Source organism: Artemia franciscana, chromosome 20, assembly GCF_032884065.1.
Source record: "Artemia franciscana chromosome 20, ASM3288406v1, whole genome shotgun sequence".
Lineage (NCBI taxonomy): Eukaryota > Metazoa > Arthropoda > Branchiopoda > Anostraca > Artemiidae > Artemia > Artemia franciscana.
Window position 1 is genome coordinate 32,914,625 of NC_088882.1, and position 20,147 is coordinate 32,934,771.

Here is a 20,147-nt window from a genome sequence, read left to right on the forward strand (position 1 = left end):
CAAAAAAGCAAATAACATCTCAACTACTTAGCCAACACAGTTAAGCTATACTGTTAAGTGGAAAGTCGACAAAATTTTCTTGACGCTTACGAGACCTGTTCACAAGCTGGCCCATTTTTGAAAAAATATTAAAACGCCATATCTACTCGAAATGTACCCTTTGCCAGTCCAAAGCGGCAACTGCAGAAGATATTTTCAAAAACTGTGGGAACCTGAAACGTAACCTCTTAAGGCAGGACGCACTCTCAAGGAATCTTCCTATACCTCCCATGTTAAACATTTGGAGTTTGCCTGACGTTCCTGAACTTGTTATTTCGGCGGTTTTTATGTCAATAAAAAAAAAGAAATATATATGTTTATATATTTATATATATTATTTATATATTTATATATTGTTAAAAAAAAATAGAGCAGTAAATTTTCTATTCAGATCTCATAAACTTATTTCTATAATATATACCTCCTGGCTGCATTCCCTTCAAATATTTTACATATTTTTGTTCTGGAGTCAAAAATTCCCCTCAAAAAACTAGATCCAGCTGTAATCGGAGTGTAAGAGGAGCAAGAGATGCTCCTCTTTCAGAACAATACAATTGCTGTTACAGGGATTCTAAGAGTATAATTTGGCGATGGGTCTAAGGATGATGATACGCCTTAAGAACTTTTGGATTTTAATATAATTACAATGAGTGCATTGCCTTTGCACTTTGATAACAATATACACGTTAAAAACATTATTTTGAGGCTAATTTCAAGTATATGACGTTAGTTAAGGTTAAACTTACCTATCATAAGTTATTAATATTATATTATATAATTAATATTATAGTGATATATTTCTTTAGCAATTTTTTAGTATTAATTCTTACTTATGTATTTTGCAGCGGCAAGTAATTTGCTTATAGACTATTAGTTACTTTGTATTTTTCCCAAAATGGATTGCCACTGAACTTTGATAATAATATGTACTTTAAAAGAGCATTTCTAAATATTAATTTTAAGTATATGAAATTTAATAAGTTTATTTATCATCAAAAATTATTAGTATTACATTATAAAATTATTATTATTATATTGATATGTTATGGTGAAAGACCAAAACCTGGTAAATGTCGACGTTCACCGATGTGTGTCCGAAATTCCTATTACTCTGCTTTGATTCAATCAGCTTTGCTAGTCTTATGCGAGATTTGATGGTAAAAGTTAAAGTTAGGCGAAATAAGATTATAAATTTCAGAAATGGGTTAAAAACCTAACCTGTCACCATCAATCTTGCATGAAACTGAAAAAGCTGACTAAATCCAAGGAAAGAAAAAAAGAGTAATTTCGGACTTTCACCGGTGAATGTCGACATTATCCAATTTCAGTCTTTCACAGTAATAGATATATTTCTTATCATCTTCCTTTTAATTTTACTTACAATTTTCTTTATGCTAATGTATAAATAAAAAAAAATATAAGAATATTACGATACGAAAGTACAAAATTAAAACAATTTCAGTACACATGGACTTGCCCCCCTCCCCCCATGAAAAGGTATAAAAACAACTTCACTTCGAGACCTAATCCCTTTTGTACCCCTCCCCTTTCCCCTCACATACATTTAAAAGTCAAGCCATATCAATAAGGCAATTTATTGAGAAATTGCCCCTCACCAGAAATATTTCTTGGTGACTTCTTATTTCGGTGATATACTTGGCAAAGCGCATTGTGCATGTCACCTTATTCTCTGAGGCTCGGCTATAACCTTGAGACCCATTAAGGCTCTACTCTTTTACGATCATGATTTGGATGAAAAAGGGACCAGAAGTTTAACCTCTATTCCCTAAAGGACAAAAATGATATAAGTGCAAATATTTGTAGTATTTTACGGGAAATCTAATCCCCTTCACCGTAAAGGACCAAAAATGCAAGAAGTGCGAATATTTATAGTATTCTATGGGACTTTTCGGTACATGGCTATGTATATTAGGCACATTTTGGGCATAATATGTTCCATCGCCTCCTTCTCTTGTTTTCCCTGCTCTTGTCTTTTAAAGGTATGTTATTGGCTATGTACAGGGGTATGCAAATCGTTTGCAGAATGTGGATCCTTTTCTATACTGAGATTTTATTCTTCTTCTCTATTACAAGGTCCATCATTGGCTCTGGACAATATTTTAATACATTCTATGCATCATTTGTTATATGCCCATTATATTCTACATCTTTCTTCAAAGTTTGATGCAGTTAATTCCCGTTGTCCTAGCATTAAAGCTTTTTTAAAATGGTAATCAAACAGTTTTTTATCCAATAACTGCCTTTTTACCCTTAAAGCCACCCTGAAAGCATTCTAAGTCTTAGCACAGTGTAAGGCTGTTTAATGGTGCATTTACACATACAGCTTCTTTTGGCAAATCAAAAATAACGAGTCTATTGAGCTTTTGGCCTAAAAATTCCCTCCAGGCAGGGCCCCTTGCAGTTAATTTTATTTTCAAACTGTTTTCGTCACTACTACGCCCATGGGATGAATCTGTGATTTTCAAACTCCTAAAATAATTGCCGAAAACTGTTTGCTAAACTGTTCTCAAAAGAATAATTAACAGGGCGATGCCCGTTCAATCACGCTTTGAACAAGTCATTTAGCATAAAGAACATACTATATTATTTATTCTGGACTGCACCTACGGTCAGTGTTTCCAATTTTCTATTCAAACGATCTGTAAACTCGGCGATTTTCGGTCAGGCATCCGTAGATGGCTCTCAGTTCGAGAGCTAAATACTGAGTTTCTACCGAAAATAAGAACTTTGGGAGACGGATTTGGGATTCGGTAGATCTCCAAAAAAGTTAGTAGAAGTAGAAACACTGCCTTTGATACTAAATACCTTTCGTTTTTCGAATCTTGTTTATATTTTTATGTGATTATAAATTTTGAAAAGGAGAAACTGGTTGCATTCACGCGCATGCCAAAGCTCTTCAGCGGACTGCGCTTTTCTAGTAAAAGGAAACAAACTTTCTCTCCTCCATTCTAAAAATTAAAGAAATAAGTTTCAACAAAAACATGTGGAATTTTTGTGGGTCGCCCAAGGAAACCAGGTCCTTCTCATAAGCAGTTGAATGCCCATCTTTGGATGATCAAGCAATCCTTTTTGAAGGTCAAGCAAATATTCAGCCAAAATATTATTTTCAGGATGTAATACCTAGTTAGGTTTGTTTGATCATTTCATGTTTTTCTCGTGTTTTTGTTTGATCATTTCATGTTTTTTCGTTTTTTTGTTTGGTCATTTCATGTTTGTTTGATCATTTTATGTTTTTTCGTGTTTTTGTTTGATCCTTTCATGTTTTTTTTCGTGTTTTTGTTTGATAATTTCATGTTTGTTTGATCAATTTCATGTTTTTAATTGTCTTTATTTTCTGTTGGATCTCTAACATTTACTACATCCATAAGCCTCAAGACCACCCCCTTCGATCTACACAGACACTCCCATTTATTTGTTTATATTGGAAGCTATGATTCAAATCTATAGCAAACCTCAAACACTGAAAAAAAAGAAATCTAATCTCAGAAATTGATTCAAGAATTTGACGAGTCTAGGAGAACAAGAACATATTTAATTATATTTCCAAGTAGAAAAACTAAATATATAAACAAGAATATACTCGTATCTTCACTTATCACTAGTAGAACTTTTCGGTTGGATATTTGTAAAGCCCATTGTACCCGAAAAGTACTTGTTCCCTGCTTCTCTGACCTTTTCTGCCGCATGTGGGTTTACTATCTCGAGACCCTGGAACAATTAATCAATAGGATGGTTAATAGGAAAGAAAATAATTAATAGAGATTCAAATAAATTTATTAGTTCACTAGACAGCACTCCTTATGAGTTCCAACTTAAGATAAAATAAATTTTAGACTATACATAAGAAAGGAAAAAAAACAAGTAAAAATGAAAAGAAAAGATAGAACCTTGGGAAAACACGCAAAAAAATCCAAGCAAAAGAGAAAAAGGAATTTTGAACATTGGGAAAAACATACACAAAACTCAAAGGGAAAGAGAATACATTATATTGGAAAAAAAAAATAATGGAAAAATGGTACTTTTCTGTTATAACAATCCAACTCAAGAATGGCGCAGTGTCAACACGAGAACAAACCTAGTACCGTTTTTCGTTAGTCTGTATTAAAAGCAATTAGCTTAAGCTCAGAGAAAAACAAGTGGCGGGTGACAGAATGCATTAGACTTATATAATTTGGGCTACATATTTGAACATTAGGGGAGGGGAGGTAAATTATTGGGACAGCATGAAGTTAGAAAACAATTTTTACTTCATAATATGCAGAATAATTGTAGCAAACACATTTTGTATGCAGGCCCGCTATACTTACCCCCCCCCCTAATGTGCAAATATAGGGCACCAGTATATAGGGCAACAGCTTAAGGGCACCAGTTATAGCGAAAGGCGCAAAAATATTCACATAAAGTCAGTTTATTCCATTCATCAAAAATGTGACGGCAAAATAATAAACGTCAGACAGTGTATATGATAACGTGAATGTCCGAAATTGGCGAATGTCGACATTCACCGGTGAAATGTCCGAAATAATTTTTTTTCCCTTGGATTTAGTCAGTATTGCCAATCGACTTTTTCAGTTTAATGCAAGGTTTGATGATGACTGTTTAGATTAGGTTTTTCACCTATTTGTGATATTTATAGCCAAATGCAACCTAATCTAGTCTAACGTAACTTTAACTATTACCATCATAGCTTGCGTAAGACTGAAAAAACTGACTCGCAAGGCCAATTGAATCCAAGCAGAAAAAAGGAATTTCGGACATTCACCGGTAAATGTTGACATTAACTAGACTTTGGATATTCACAGTTTACATACACGTTTTTCTAATGGGTGCGTTATTCAACCGTTCAGTTGTAACGTTTCAGTGGAAAAGCTGTGAAGCGCGTTTCAAGCTTTAAACGATTGTCTAGAAATAGTTGTTCGTACAACGGCGGTTGTTTACAACAGCCTTTAAGCAGCGCTAACGCTAAAATAACTTTGATGTTAAATCCAATTTCTGACAATTCCTATGAATATGAAGAAAGCCATGAAACAAAGGAAATAGAAACTTTAAACATGTAGAGAACAGAATGTGAAACGGAAAAAGCGGATTATATCAATCGATAAAGTCTGCTGATGGAAAAAAACAATATCATTATGCTTCAATGAATCAAACAACGTTTTTGAAAAGCCATCTACTTTATAGCTGATTAGAAATATAATCTTCAGTGCACATAGATGGCAATAAAGCATGGTGAGACAATAGACAAGGAGGAACTAGGAAGCTTGCTTTTGTAAACATAACGGAAATACAATCGTAACTGTAATACTAAAATTAAAAAAAAAAAAAATGGCTTGGATTAGCTTGCAGCTGAAGGAAACAATGAATATAAAAAAGCTCTATTTTATTTACTTAAATTTAGTTTCAAAATGAAAAATTATTTTTGTGCTGTATCATCCAAACATTAAGACGTGAGATTTAACACCCAAAGATTACAGTCTTGATACGGATTGAGACATTGGATGGCAGTCAAATTTATTGAGATAGAGTTTTCACGTGTGCTTCGTCTTGCAGAAAAACGCAAAGTGATGAGCAAATCTAATTTACCAAAATGCACACAACTTACAAGAAGCCCGCAGATTCTGCCTCGCCAAAATCATACCCAAAATTCATACAGCAATACTTATTAAAAAATGGACAATGAAGAAGGAAAATATTTAAAACGAATTAATTAGCGGCACAATTAATTCTTCCGCATTTAGTCTCTTTTATAATAATAATAATAAAGGTAAGTCTAATTATATCTCGTTTCGGCTGATAAATTTTACGCTCACCCAAAAGAAAATGTATACATTATGATTTTCCAGTTTTAACGAAAGCAACTGTTTTCCATTGATTCTATTTTGATGGTGGATACTCCCCTGATTTTCCATACGAAAAATTAATCGAGAAAAATGGGTTCAATTTAATACCTGAGGATAATGCATGATGAGTTTTTCTGGTAAGCTCAATTTTAAGAACAAGAAAAATTCCTATTGACATTTTTTCAACATATCTTGAACGGTACCAGGTAATATTATATTACACCATACGCATTACCTGATACCAGGTAACACACGTATTATATACAAAAACGAATGAAGCCATGTCCATTAAAAATGTATTGGTCACCGATCTCCACATTGCCTGACGTTCAGCGGTTCATATTTGACCCTTTACATATTCCAAATGAATTTCCAAGCTCATCACCAAAAGAGTTTCCAAAAAATTGCCCTTTCCCTCATTTCTCCCTTATCATGCTTGCGTTTACGATTGCATATAAAAAAAAAATAATTATATGAGTTATTGTGGCAACACTGGAATTCCCAATAGCATTGAATCATTCATTTCGACTGAAACTTAAGATTGCTTTAATTCGCTAAAAAAAATTCCGTCTTTAAAAACTTTGGCAATTGTAATTATTGATTGCTTTTTAGAATATACTTTCTAAAAGAAGAAGTGGTTTTCAAATGGCACCCTGAAAGCTTACCATGGCTTTTAGAAAGACAGCGGATATAATTGTTTTTTTTACATCTTTAGTTTTCTAAAAATAATAAAATATCTTTACTGTATGTAGTAAGACATATCATGTAATTTGTATATATATCACCTGTGTTAATTTACACGTGGTATGATTTGCAAATCCTTCTCTGAGGGATTGTTTTTACCAGGGCTCAAATGGGAATGTTTCTCATTCTCTTATTTTGAGCAAGTTTTCGGTACTTGCTTTTTTCTGGGGAGATTCTTACCCCCTTTCGTCTGCCGTTATCCTTCATTCCCAGTATTATGACCTTTCGTATTTGAATAAAACGAAACTTAAGATGATACCCACAGAAAGGTCTAATTCATCTTTCTTATTTCCTCAATAACAAGAAAAGCAACCTCATCTTTTTTTTTTTTAAACTTCTTGTTTTTGTAGGGGGCAGCAGTTTTCCCTCCATGCCAGATTTCCTGTATCCTATTCCTTCTACTACTACTGTTGCTGGTAAATAATTGTAGTACCAAGCCACCTGAGGCCAATACAACTACACATACTACTCCTCCATCCCAATTCTGTCGTCCTTCATCTGCAGAATGTGTCCTATTCTCTCATTATGGCCCTATACAGCGTGATTCTACCAAATCCATCTCTGTCCTTCAGACGGAAAATGTAACCAGGCACCTTCTTTTTACAAAGGCCCCCTGTTTTACTGTATTGTATCAGAGTTCAAGGTGAAAACATCTATCTAGATTAGATTTATTAAATTTGTAACCCGGTATGTTTTCGAATTAATTCAGTAACCGGAGTTAATTAAGAAATCATTTAAAGACTTTGATACGGACTAAAAGTATTGTGGTCTAATGACCTAGTTTAGGAGCAATAATGCTCCTAAACCAATGATTGATTCAGAACATTTATTTATATCTTGAATGATCAGCTATTGCATTCAAACCGGATTCAATTTAAGTGTGCCAAGCCATTTTTCTTGTATTGTCGGATACAGACTATGCAGAAGGGAGCGATAGCGAACATCAAATGCCGTAGTACCGGCTAGATTTTTAAATCCTTAAACTGCTGGGGATAGGCGATTCGAGTATACGCACTTCCCATAGATTATATCTACCGAAGGATTTATAAAGCCGGTAATTATTCGAGTTATTCATTTAGTCCCTGTGCGGAGAATACAATTCAGAAATTAATTATTAACACTGGCTTTTGTGGAATGAATTATTTGCGTGTTACTGGCCTGATTTAAAATTGTGAGTTCGGATTTATACATGAAATGGTAAACACCAACGAATCAGGTTCTATAAGCGAATCTGCTACTTGTGCTTATTGTCTTGTGCCTCTCTTAACCAAACCTCAAGGAGACGAAAAGGTGATCTGGCCTAACTTAGGCGTTTAAATGATATGCTTGAATTTTTGCAAAAATTCGACAATGGACAAGCCGACCTGCTCACTTTTGTTGTCATCTCTCTAATGGAAGTACCGGTAATTCCTGCAGCAGCTTTTTCAAAACTTGCCTTTAAACTAACTTTAATGGAAACTACGCTAAAGACTATATGTGATAAGGTGACATCTTATATACTGAACTTTCCATCTCTACCGAATCATAGCCCCCATTCTTCACAAATTATTATGACAGTTGTGATTTCGAATCTTCCGTCTGATTTGAATGATCCTGCTAAACGCAAGCAAGCAATTGACCAAGTTTGCGGGCATGAAGCTGTGCAGAGTATCAAGCCCTCTGGCAATAAGCTGTTAGATCGCATTGACAAAAATGCCGCATAAGACTTCTGGAATGGAATTCCTGGCGTACTGAAGAACTGTCACATCAAGTTAAAGGAACAAAAATACCACGGAATACTGAAAAGTATACAGGAGAACATTGATTTTGATATGTTTAAGGGCTGTGACGTTGTGATTGAAGCAAAACGCATAGGAAAATCGATGGCAGTAAAAGCACTTTCATAGATGGAATTGTACTCTCAAATGCTCTACGGCTCAGCATAAAAGTGGAATATGAAGTGTTCCAAGTTCATATGTTTATGAGGCCACCACGGCGTTGCTATAATAAATGTCAGTCTCCCAGCCATACATCAACCAACTGTGACAGGTCTGTGCGCTGTTCTCGTTGTGCTGAGTAGCACGAATCCTCAACTACTTCCCTCCCCGCCAAGCAATAAATCCGAAACGGGCCAACTGCGATAGCCCCCATCTGTCCTTTAGTCTCAAATGCCGTATCCTACGTGAAATCCTGTCTAAGAAGAATACCATCCCTAAATGATTGAAACGGGAGACTTAAATTTATGCTCCTTTAGTATTAATGGGACTAAAGAAAAGAACCGCACAATTTGTTAGAAAATATCCGACTACAACATTTTATTTCTTCAAGACCATCTTCTCCCTGCTGTCAGTATTAATTCACTGCGAAGGAGAAGGGCGCAATATGTGTTCACTACCAACACTGGCGCACCAAAGGGTGGCCCTCTGCTGGTCTAGCTTGCATCATTAAGCAAAGTTTATCGGATCTTTCGCCTTCCCTGAATAAATCTAATGATAATTTCATTGCAATAAAAATCGGTGATTGTGTGCTCATAAATGTTCACCTGCCATGTGACCAAAAACGCATTACTACCCTTACTCAATTTTCCAGCGCGTACTCCTCTGTGAAGAATCTTATCACAGACGTAGAAAAGCGTGGCTACAAATGGCTTTTTTACGGTATTTTCAACAATGATGTCCTTAACCAGTCAACGCGTACTGACCTAGTCTTATATTCCCTCCAAAACAGTTATCGAATCGTGGAAAAAGACCTTAATTACAGATACATCCATAATAATTGGTCTTTATATAATATTAATCATTGCATTTGCTCTAATACTATATCTTGTTTGACAGTGCACGTGGATGAAGATGTATACGATTATGACGACTCACCCCTAGGCATTACCCTTTCTATGAATCATAGACTAGCCGTAATTTACTAGGTACAAGTTCATAAGAATTAGTTCGGATTCAAATTGCATGTTGGTTGTCAACATACTCATCATGCACTAGCTACTCTAATATAGGATGGGCAGACCAACTATCATGAACTTCGAATTTGTACGCTTGACTTATCTAAGGCACTTGATTCTGTTTGCTATGCCCAGCTTTGGCATTCTATCGCTGTATTTAGAGTTAATTCGTCAATTATTTTATTGCTGCATTTTTGGTATGGTAATTCTTATGTTAGACTGAAGATGCAGTCACGTGTTTTAGGAAATATCCCTGTTAGGTCAGGCGTTCGCCAAGGTGGAGTTTTAACCCCATATTGATTCAAAATGGGCATTAATTATGAGTTGACTAATATCAAGTCTACCTGTTTTCAAGACTACACCAATATCTCCTACGTTGCTTACGCAGATGATATATTGTTCATTTGCAGAACCAGATCAGGCCTGGTCCACTCAGTTGATCTTGTTTCCCGTCTTTTTTCTAATGTTGGACTAACCCTGAATGTCGATAAATGTGAGTAACTGGCATTTAATATAAAGTCACCAACTACAGTTTTTGCACTGCCACGTGGATCTTCTTCAATTCCATATGCGAATGTTATTAAGTAGCTTGATATCCATATTTGCAGTACGCTCTCGGGGCTCCGTGCAAAAGCTCTTGTCGACATTAAACAAAAGCTTCAGATAGGCTACGGGAAAGTCGTCGCTAATCGTGGTCGTTACTCACGTCGAGCACTCGCCCGTCTTTACAGTACATTTTGTGACTACTCCGTTTTATTTATGTCTGGTATGTATTCACTGCTCCAAAAGAAGCAACTAAAATCGATTCGAGTGATATACTTTCTGTACCTGAAGTACCTACTTTATTTGCCTCGTTCTTACCATAATCATGCCATTGTTAGTAAATACGGTGCTATGGACATTACTGGGTCATTCGAAAGACAAGTACTGTTTTAGCTGATAATACTGTTTTTCTTTAGGTTGTTTCCACCCGTAATGTTTTGCCGTTAGTGATTGTGCATTATATTGGTGTATATTGAAGTTTATGTATGTTTCTTTTTTCTTAGTACTCCGCTTATGTTTGGTTGTTGTGTAACGGGTTAAAAACACATTATTACTATTACTATTATTATTAGTAAGGGCTAAAATGGGAATGTTTTTCATTTTTCTTTATTTTGTAATTTTTTTCAAAACTTTTTGATTTCTGGGGGAGGGGGTTCTTGCCCCCTCTCTCCTTTCGGTATCCTTCATTTGCACCATCCTAAGCTTATGCATCTCAATAAACGAATCTGTAGACAATACCCACAGAAAGGTCCAATTTAAGTTTCTTATTCTCTTGCTAAAAAGGGAATCTTTCTCATCTTCTTGTTTTTATACATTTTTTTAACTTTTTGTTTTCTGTGGGGGGGGGGGGGCATTACCATTATCCCTCCATCTCTACCAGCGTCCTTTGTTTCCCCTATCCTATTTTTTCAACTGCTATTAACAACTCACTGCAGCGCCAAGCCGTCTGAGGCTAACACAGCTACGCACACTACTTCCCCAACCCAATTCTGTCCTCCTTCACCCGCAGAACATGTCCTAGCCATCTCAACCTTTCTTTCATTATAGCCCTATAAAGCGAGATTCTAGCAAATCCTTTTCCGTCTCTATGAGCACCCATACTTCAGAAACATACGGGATCACTGTCATCGCAGACACCTCCAATATTCTAATCTTGTTTCGCAGACTTATTTCTATTCTTCCAAACTTTTCCAACTGTGGGCCTTGGTTGTTCTACTTTTATTATCTTCACCCACCGTCTTTACTAGTAATACTACCCACTTGAGTTAATCATCTTAATAATTCCCCTAAAAACTGCTGCCCACAATTCAAATTATTAATTCCCTATTATGTGAACAAAGTAAGGAAAAATCAAATTTGAAAGTCAACTAACTGTGGGATCATTGCCACGCATAAGACAAAATTATATACAAAACTAACATAAATTGCCACAAGTCATTATTATGATTACCGTCATTGGTAAATTAAAAACGGATATAGCATCGGCCGATATTCTGGTATACGAACAAATAAAAGTTCAAATGGGGATAAGTCCATTTACTAGACAAATGCTGATGACGTATTATTATATAAGCATTGGGCAACACTTCTGATGACGAACGAAATATCCAGATTTTTGTATCTGTTTTCACTGTTAAATAAATGAACTTATCCCCATCTATAAATTCATTTGTTCGTCATTGAAAGGCTGAAAGGCAGTGTGGTCTTGGAAAAAAACCAAATTGAAGGTATTACATTTAAAATCCTTGTATACATGAGGGGGACACGGCAGAATTCTGATAGTGCCAAGACAAATCCCGTAAAGCATACTAAGTCACTACCCTAAGAACCTAAAGACAGACTCAATATAAAACCCACTTAAAACCACTTTGCTGTTTCCCATGTATAATTTACATTTAGCTTAAATATACCTAGGAATGTGTTATCCCATCACTACGTAACAACGTGTTGTGCCTTAAAAAGCTATCTATGTTGCTCCTGGGCCCCACCAGCAGTGAATTAAAAAACAAAAAAGAACAAAAGAGGACATGTCAGTTTCACCCACACAAAAAATTGATTTTAGTATTTGTTTCAAGGTGGGGGGCTGCAAGCTTCCTATATGGGGTTTTGAGCAAAAATAATTCTAATGGTTTATTTTTTGTTTCGATCCTACACCATGTGCGAAGACAGTCGACTATTTCTCGAAATTCCCACAGATTTGTTCTCAAAATAACATCGAATAATATAAAATAACATCTTAATTGCATCTTAATTGCAATTAAGACTAATCGAATAATAGTCAGAATTCCTGAATAAGCTAAAAATGGAAGGTTTTCTCATCGGATACTTTTTTTTTTAAACGCGTGCCTAAATTTTTGGTCCCTTTGGGCCGGGGTTCAAATTTTGACAATTTATTAATTAAGACAATTTATTTTGATGTTATTTTAAGACAAATGCAATTAAAACTAATCGAATAATAGTCAGAATTCCTGAATAAGCTAAAAATGGAAGGTTTTCTCATCGGATACTTTTTTTTTAAACGCGTGCCTAAATTTTTGGTCCCTTTGGGCCGGGGTTCATCCTTTACTAGGTTACAGTTATCGCTACAACCAAATAATCAACGTATCATGTTTGTTGAAGGACCTACCGTGATGCTATTGGTAATGTCATTATGAGTGAAACAAAGATACTAGCTAGACGGAACTGGATACCTACACATTATCAAAAACTTATGTTATTAGTTATTAGTAGATGTTATAGATGTTATTAGTAGTCTATAATATTGGATTATGAAAGAAATACTACCATGGTCACATATCAAGATATTATTCTTCAGATCCTTCATTTTGTAATTATTTTATTATTGTTCATTGTATTAGTACAATTTATTATATTTATTTATTCTTAAAATTTTTCTATTATATATTATTATCATTTATTATTACTTATGGTATATTGTCAACTAGTATTTTATTGTGATTTATCTTTGTTCAGCTTCACGCTCCTTAATTTTGGAATTAAATATAAATACGTCGAATTGAGACCCACCCCCATAAAATATAAAGAGTGGGTTATAAAAATATGTCATAACTTTGCAACATAAATCATAACGTGGATTATCGATGGCATCATGGCCAGTAATTGTAGATTTACATTCACCGGCATTAGCCAGGATTGGAAATATATAGAAATGATAGATTTATCGATCACGGCAGTCATTCCTTCCACAGTCCATCCTTTACTATCTTATAAAGACATGTCATAACTTTGCAACATAAATCATAACATGGATTATCGATGACATCAGGGCTACTAATTGTAGATTTATATTCACTGGCATTATACAGGATTGGAAATATATTCAAATGATAGATTTGTCAATCACGGTAGCCATTCCTTTAATTCCAATCGATAAAAGAAAATGTGAATAAACTACAAAACTGTATATTTGCATACATCGACGTTATATTAGATCAATAAGACACACAAATGATAGATTTGGTCATGGAAGTCTATGTGATCGTCCTTTCTAGAAAAAAATCGTATATCTGATGGCAGGCACTTGAAATATCCGTATTTTTTTCTTAATGAAAAATGTAACTTTATAATATTTATATAAATGAGAAAGCTTTTTATGACCGTTTTGCTTTTTTAGTAAAAACCTAGAAAAAATTTTTAAGCTAATAAGCATGTGGAAATTAAATATCAATGCGTTTTACATATTCAAAACATAAATGAAGCAGACTCTTCGGAAGTACATATCATTACCAAAATCAGAAGAATTAGTTCTAATTTTTATAGAAAAAGGGGAAACAGTTAGAAAAAAAAACAATCAAAGCAGAACAGCAAATCAAAAAAAAAATGAATAAAAAGAAACGGTCACAAAAAAAAACAAAACAAACGATTAAAACGGCAGAAAAACAGACCTATAAAAAAAACAATCAAAGTGAAACAAAACAAACAATCAAAACGGCAAAAAGAACAGACCTTTAAAAAAAGTCGGGAAAAAACAATTAAAAGGAAACAAAATAAACAAACAAAAACGGTAGAAAAAAAACAGACCTGTAAAGGCGTAAAAGCCACACTGGAAGCAGTTCCGGCAACTTGTCGCTTCACCGTTGTAGTGCCACCATATGCTTGTGTTTTCTGCAAATTCTTTTGCAACGATTTCGAAATTCGCACTTTTGTCTTCTCATCCACAGTTGGCCCTCTTAATCTACCCGGGCCACCTTTTCCGAGCATCCCACGTGTATATCCAAGGTCGTCTTGATATGCATCTTCTTCGATCTAAGTAAAGATGAAAACACTGTCTTTCATGAAATAGAAAAGCACTAGCAATGTTTATTAAGCAAACTTTTTATAGCAAATAAAAGAGGGAGGTTGGGAATGAGGAGGAGGCAGCCGTTCTCCTATGGAGTAAGTTTTGCTCATTTTGGGATTGAATGTTACTTTTTAGTGTCATAATAACAGCGTCGACTAGAAAATCAAGAGGGATTGCATATCAATTTCTACCTTCGCTATCTCTGTAGGTTCAGAAGCCAGTTGGGGAAATGCCATTTAAAGTACTTCAACAAAGTTGTTGTAAAAACTCCGAAGGTATTATATGAGTTATATATCAACAAGCAAAAAATACGAGAGACTCCATCGTCTTAGTTTTTAACTTTCAAAAAGGACTAAGGCTTCAATAGCGGACTTGAATAGTAGGCCAAATAACCAATGAAAATGTGAAAGCTGTTCTCGTGGCAACCTGATAAAACCTCTCTCCGCCCAACCAATCCAAAAAACTCTCCCTAACCACCCAATTTTGGCTTCTCCCCGGCCACCCAATCCAAAAAACTCTCCCCGTCCACCCGAATTTGCATCTCTCCGACTACCCAGTTTTGCCTCTCCCCGGACACCCAATCCCAAAAAATCCTCAACCACCCAATTTTGCTTCTCTCCAGCCACCCAATCCAAAAACAACTTTCCTGGACCCCCCAATTTTGCTTCTTCCCGGCCACCCATTCCAAAAAAATTCTCCCTGTCCACCCAAATTTGCGCCTCTCCCCGACCACCCAATTTTGCTTCTCCCCGGCCACCCAATCCAAAAAACTCTCCCCGACCACCCAATTTTGCCTCTCCCTGGCCACCCGCTCCAAAAAACTCTCCCCGCCCTCCCAATTTTGCCCCACCCTGCCTACCGAATTCAAAAACTGCTAAAATGGTCGCATCTGCACACCAATTGTTATACAACTGACACACACATTCTTTAGAAATCTCGCCTTTACTTTTCGAAGAATTCTCTTTTTTTTCACAAAAGAAGATTGGGTTTGCTGAAGTCTTCGCATTAACCTTCGTGCATTTACAAACTTTAATCTTCTGAAAGATCTTGAATTTTCTGTAAGAATCTAAATTTTTTTTTACGAAATTCAAGCAGTACTTTCTTTGTCCCCCATTTTGGGGGGATTCCTTGGATTTCGAAATCTTCCGGGAAATCCCCAAAGAATTTTGAGATAGTGAAAGGACCAAAATCAACTAATAAAAGGTATTGAATTTATCATGCATCAATACAGCACTACCATTAGTTGGACCAGTTCCAGTTGGACCAGTTACAGCACTACCATGAGGACCAGTTCCAACTAGTGTCCCTATTCATCATCATCACTGTTTATATCTTTTATTGTAAATTGAAGTATTGAAGTAAGTTTGTGAAGTTTTTTCACAAAAGAAGATTGGGTTCTAAGAAATTTTCGCATTAACCTTCGTGCATTTACGAACTTTAACCTTCTGAAAGATCTCGGACTTTTTAGGGGAATCTGAGATTTTTTACGAAATTTAAGCAATAAATTTTCAAGGAATGTTCAAAATCCAAGGAATTTTGGGGGGATTCCTTGGATTTCAAAATATTCCTGGAAATTCCAGGAATCCCCAAAGAATTGTGGGATAGCGAAAGCACCAAAATTATGCAAAAAAGATATTGAATTTATCATGCACCAGTACAGCACTACCATGAGGACTAGTTCCAACTAGTGTCCCTATGCATCATCATCGTCAACATCATCACTGTTTATATCTTTTATTGTAAATTGAAGTACCTAGAGGAATATCTCATTCGTGAATACTTTGGTAGCAGACTTCTAATAATAATTAGATTATTATTATTAGATTAATAATTTATAATTATTATATTTATAATTATAATTATTATAATTTATAATTATTAGATTAATAATATATATTATTATTAGATTAATAATTATTATTAATAATAATAATAATAATTAATTCTAATAATAATAATTCTAATTCTCTCATGTTTTCTGATATTTTCAGAAGATTCATATAATTTATATATTCTGGAACTACATTTTATTTAAAATTAAACTTTAATAGTTTTTCGTCTTTTTCTATTTATTACAATTTTGAAGAGCGTTGAATTTTTTCTAGCTGCCTTATACTGAAAAAGAAAAGAAAAATAAGATGATTTTCCATATACGGATTACAGATTCTTAACAAGTAATGGGTTTTAAGGATTGGAATCGATCTAAAGAAAATAAATTACAAAACATGGGCTATATCACCAACGTTCCAGCGTTACGTTAAAAGCTGTAGTCTTCAGAGTTGTCAGCGAACAACTGACGGAAGAAGCACCCAAGGAACACTAGTATAAAAGCAGATTTGGATACGCCACGATTTAGCTGACGTAATGATTTAGTTAAAACTGAGATTTCGAAAACACCAGACCCATTCATAACAAAATTAAACCCAACTTCAAATTTAGCCAATAAGCACGCTTCATTATGAGTCCTTAGTTTCATAGAAAAACGGAATAGTAGGTATTCTGATTTTCTGATTTGATACCTCCGGCCAGGAGTGCAATGTGTGGTTGGTAACAATTCATCCAACGCATTCAGAGCTTTTCTGGCTGAGCTTTCAGGGTCACACCATTGCACACCGTTCCAAACCAAATATGCAGTGACACCAGATCTCAAATCCCTATCCTAAGAATTTCAAGTCTGGAACGCAAATCGATTTAGCAACCCCATTACTTAAAGCTTTTTTCAAATTAGGACCGTCTTCAATCTCGTCAGGGTTGTCATCTAACAGCTGATTGAATAAACACACAATGAAAATTTATACACAATCAAGTTTGGCTACACCAGGGTTTAACTGACGCCATGATTTAGCTAACGCTGAGATTTAGATGAAGCTAAAAACCTTCATAATATGTCCAATTTCGAAGGTAACTAGAAGGAACAGCTGAATTTAACCTGAATTGAATTATTTTTAAATTTCACCAATAAGAGCGCTTCATTATGAAGCCTTATCTGTATAGAAAAATCGCATAGGAGTAGGAGCAATGTGACGAAGGCCATGCAGTGCTCAGTAATATGGGAGCCAGAATTCAAACCCGGCTGCAGCAACGCACTGCAAGGCTCGGAATTTGATTCCGGCGATGATATTACACGGAAGCGTCTCCGCGTTATTCCAAACGAGAAGAAGAAGAAGAAAAAGAAGAAAAGGCATGAGAAGACGCTTTTCTTCTTCTTGTTGGTTATTTGTAGATACTATTGTATAATCTCTGCGTAATTCCATGCTTGCGGCATTTGTGATCAGACTCTGAATCTACAATACCAAGCAGATATTAATAAACTATGCCACCATTGTTTGGTTAAAATTTTCACCCTGACCATGTCAAAACTAACCATAGCTTGACGTAAATAAGTTCTGAGACCATACTGGCTATGCATGAGGTATGAAAACAAAGAAAGGAAATAAAAAATGAAAAGAGAAAAAACAAATAGGTGAAAAAACGAGGATTTTATCAGCCAGTAGTAAAATATGAAAAACAAGCAAATATTTCGACAAGGACCTCCGCCAAGTCGTCCTCAGTGCTCAAAAAAAGAAAACAAAAAAAAAAAAAAAGAAAAAAAAAGAAAACAGATACTTTCTTCGTCTCGTGTCTTTCTTCCTCTCATGTAGTTCACTTATAAAGGTTAGATTTTGCTGTTGTTTCTTCTTTGTTTTCTTTTTTTTGAGCACTGAGGACGACTTGGCGGAGGTCCTTGTCAAAATATTTGCTTGGTTTTCATATTTTACTACTGGCTGATAAAATCCTCGTTTTTTCACCTATTTGTTTTTTCTCTTTTCATTTTTTATTTCCTTTCTTTGTTTTCATACGTCAAAACTAACCAATCAGAAAAAATAAGAATGGGTCTAGTGTCATATTTAATTATCACTGTAAATGACCCTAAAATAAAATCAACAATTACAAGTAACGTTACACGAATTAACTCAATAAAAGAAGCATACAATACCTCACCAAACGCCATTCGGTTGTACTGCTTCCTAAGTTCAGACTGAGCCAGTCTTTCTTTCTGCTTCCGAACTCGCTTCCCACCACGTCTCTTTCGTGGGGCCTCGATTGGTGCAGGTAAAGCTTTCACACTTTTTACAGGGGGCGGTTCCTGGAATCAATAATAATTGCATATCATTCAAAAACAGTCCAACATTTTCCATATAAATTTTATGATAAAAATATGGCAAAGCCTATCGTTTGAATTTTTTAAATTCTGAAATTAGATATTATTTTTTAATAAAAACGTTAATAGGATTAAACCATACCGATTTTTTTTTTCAAACACACGCAATTCTCCTTGAAGTAAAAGTTTGCAAACACATTTTTCTTTTTATCCATTCAATGCTAAAAAGACGTTAGACTTTGGAAACTTTCGGAAAAGTTATTTTCAGAGGTTATCCTAAGATTGAGTTTAAAGTATCAGCTTAAAAAAGCACTATTTCAGAATCCTCACTAAAGACACAACAGAAACATGTAAAGTTGTTTTCTTCAAATAAAACGTTTCTGATAAAATTTCTTTTAGTTTATTCAATTTCAAACGTGAGTTAGGCTTTGAGAAATTTAGAAAACCTATTTTTGATACACTCTTTTAATATCTAGTTCCTAATAAAAATTAGAATAATTTTTAGATTATTATAAAATTATTATAAATTATTATAACTAATTTTATAAAAATTAGAATAAAAATTAGAATAAAAAATTAGAATAATAATAAAAAATAAAAATTAGTCAAATTTGTCGTTCGAATTTGTGGATCCTGAAGTAAAAGCGTTGTTTTTGGATAGAACTGTTAATACGTCAGTATGTTAGCGTATTTTGTTTATTATGTTCATATGTTAGTGTGTTAATATAATTTTTTTATGTAATGTTTTTTATTATATGTTAATTTGTTAGTAAGTTAATATGTTCACGCCATAAAATTTTTTTGTTTTTTTTTAGCAGAAGCTGCTTTTCCTGAAATAAAATATTTGTAATAACGTTTTCCTTTTTCTGAAATACATTCAATGCAGAAAGAAGTTAAGACTTTGGACAATTTCAGGAAGATTATTCTTGACATAATATCCTAAGATCAAATTAATATATCATCTTAAAACAAGCCTTATTACGAGAACCCCTCTAATATCACATAAGTAGTTTTTCTTTAAACAAAAACATTTTCAATTACATTTTCTTTTTTTTTTTTAATTCATGGAACCTCTTTTTCCACGTTTTTCTTAGGTCGTATTGGCAATATGAACTTAAAGCAAATCCACTTTTGAAAGAAAAATTGTATAAACAAAACAAAACATATATACAAGGTGTCTTACTTAAAATAAAACATTTTGAACTATGCTTTCTTTCTTTAATATATTTGATTTCCAATTTGAGTTTTGGTTCGAAAAATTTAGGAAACTTATTTTTGATACAATCTTCTGAGCTCTAATTTCTAACAAAGAGATATTCAGATGGTTCAGTTTTAGACGGCCTGTGATAGGAATTCAACTGAAGGTCTTTTTTTTACCTATTTTCAATTTTACCTATTGAAAGTAAATTTACAGAAAGTTATTTAAGCAGGATTTCAATGAAATTAGCGTTGATACGACACAGGAATCAACATTCCATGTACTGCTAATGTTCCTACTGCTAATGTTTTGTTAAAGATTAAACAAAAATAAAGGAAGGGGAAATGACTTGAAAGTTAAAAAGGATATTGGCCCGGAGTGTCATCTTT

The 20,147-nt window shown here is 34.4% G+C and overlaps 1 protein-coding gene across 1 annotated transcript in view; it reads right to left on the reverse strand.

The window, feature by feature from the left end:
* Positions 1 to 3,572: 3,572 nt before the first annotated feature.
* LOC136040136 (U4/U6 small nuclear ribonucleoprotein Prp31-like) overlaps positions 3,573 to 20,147 on the reverse strand; it is a 59,072-nt gene continuing 42,497 nt past the window's right edge. The window contains exons 6-8 of the mRNA XM_065724247.1: positions 18,396 to 18,545; positions 14,161 to 14,385; positions 3,573 to 3,768 (exon numbers count right to left, since the gene is read on the reverse strand). Of these exons, the coding sequence (XP_065580319.1) occupies positions 3,649 to 3,768; positions 14,161 to 14,385; positions 18,396 to 18,545 (495 nt within the window). The 3' untranslated portion in view covers positions 3,573 to 3,648. The remainder of the gene's footprint in view (positions 3,769 to 14,160; positions 14,386 to 18,395; positions 18,546 to 20,147) is intronic.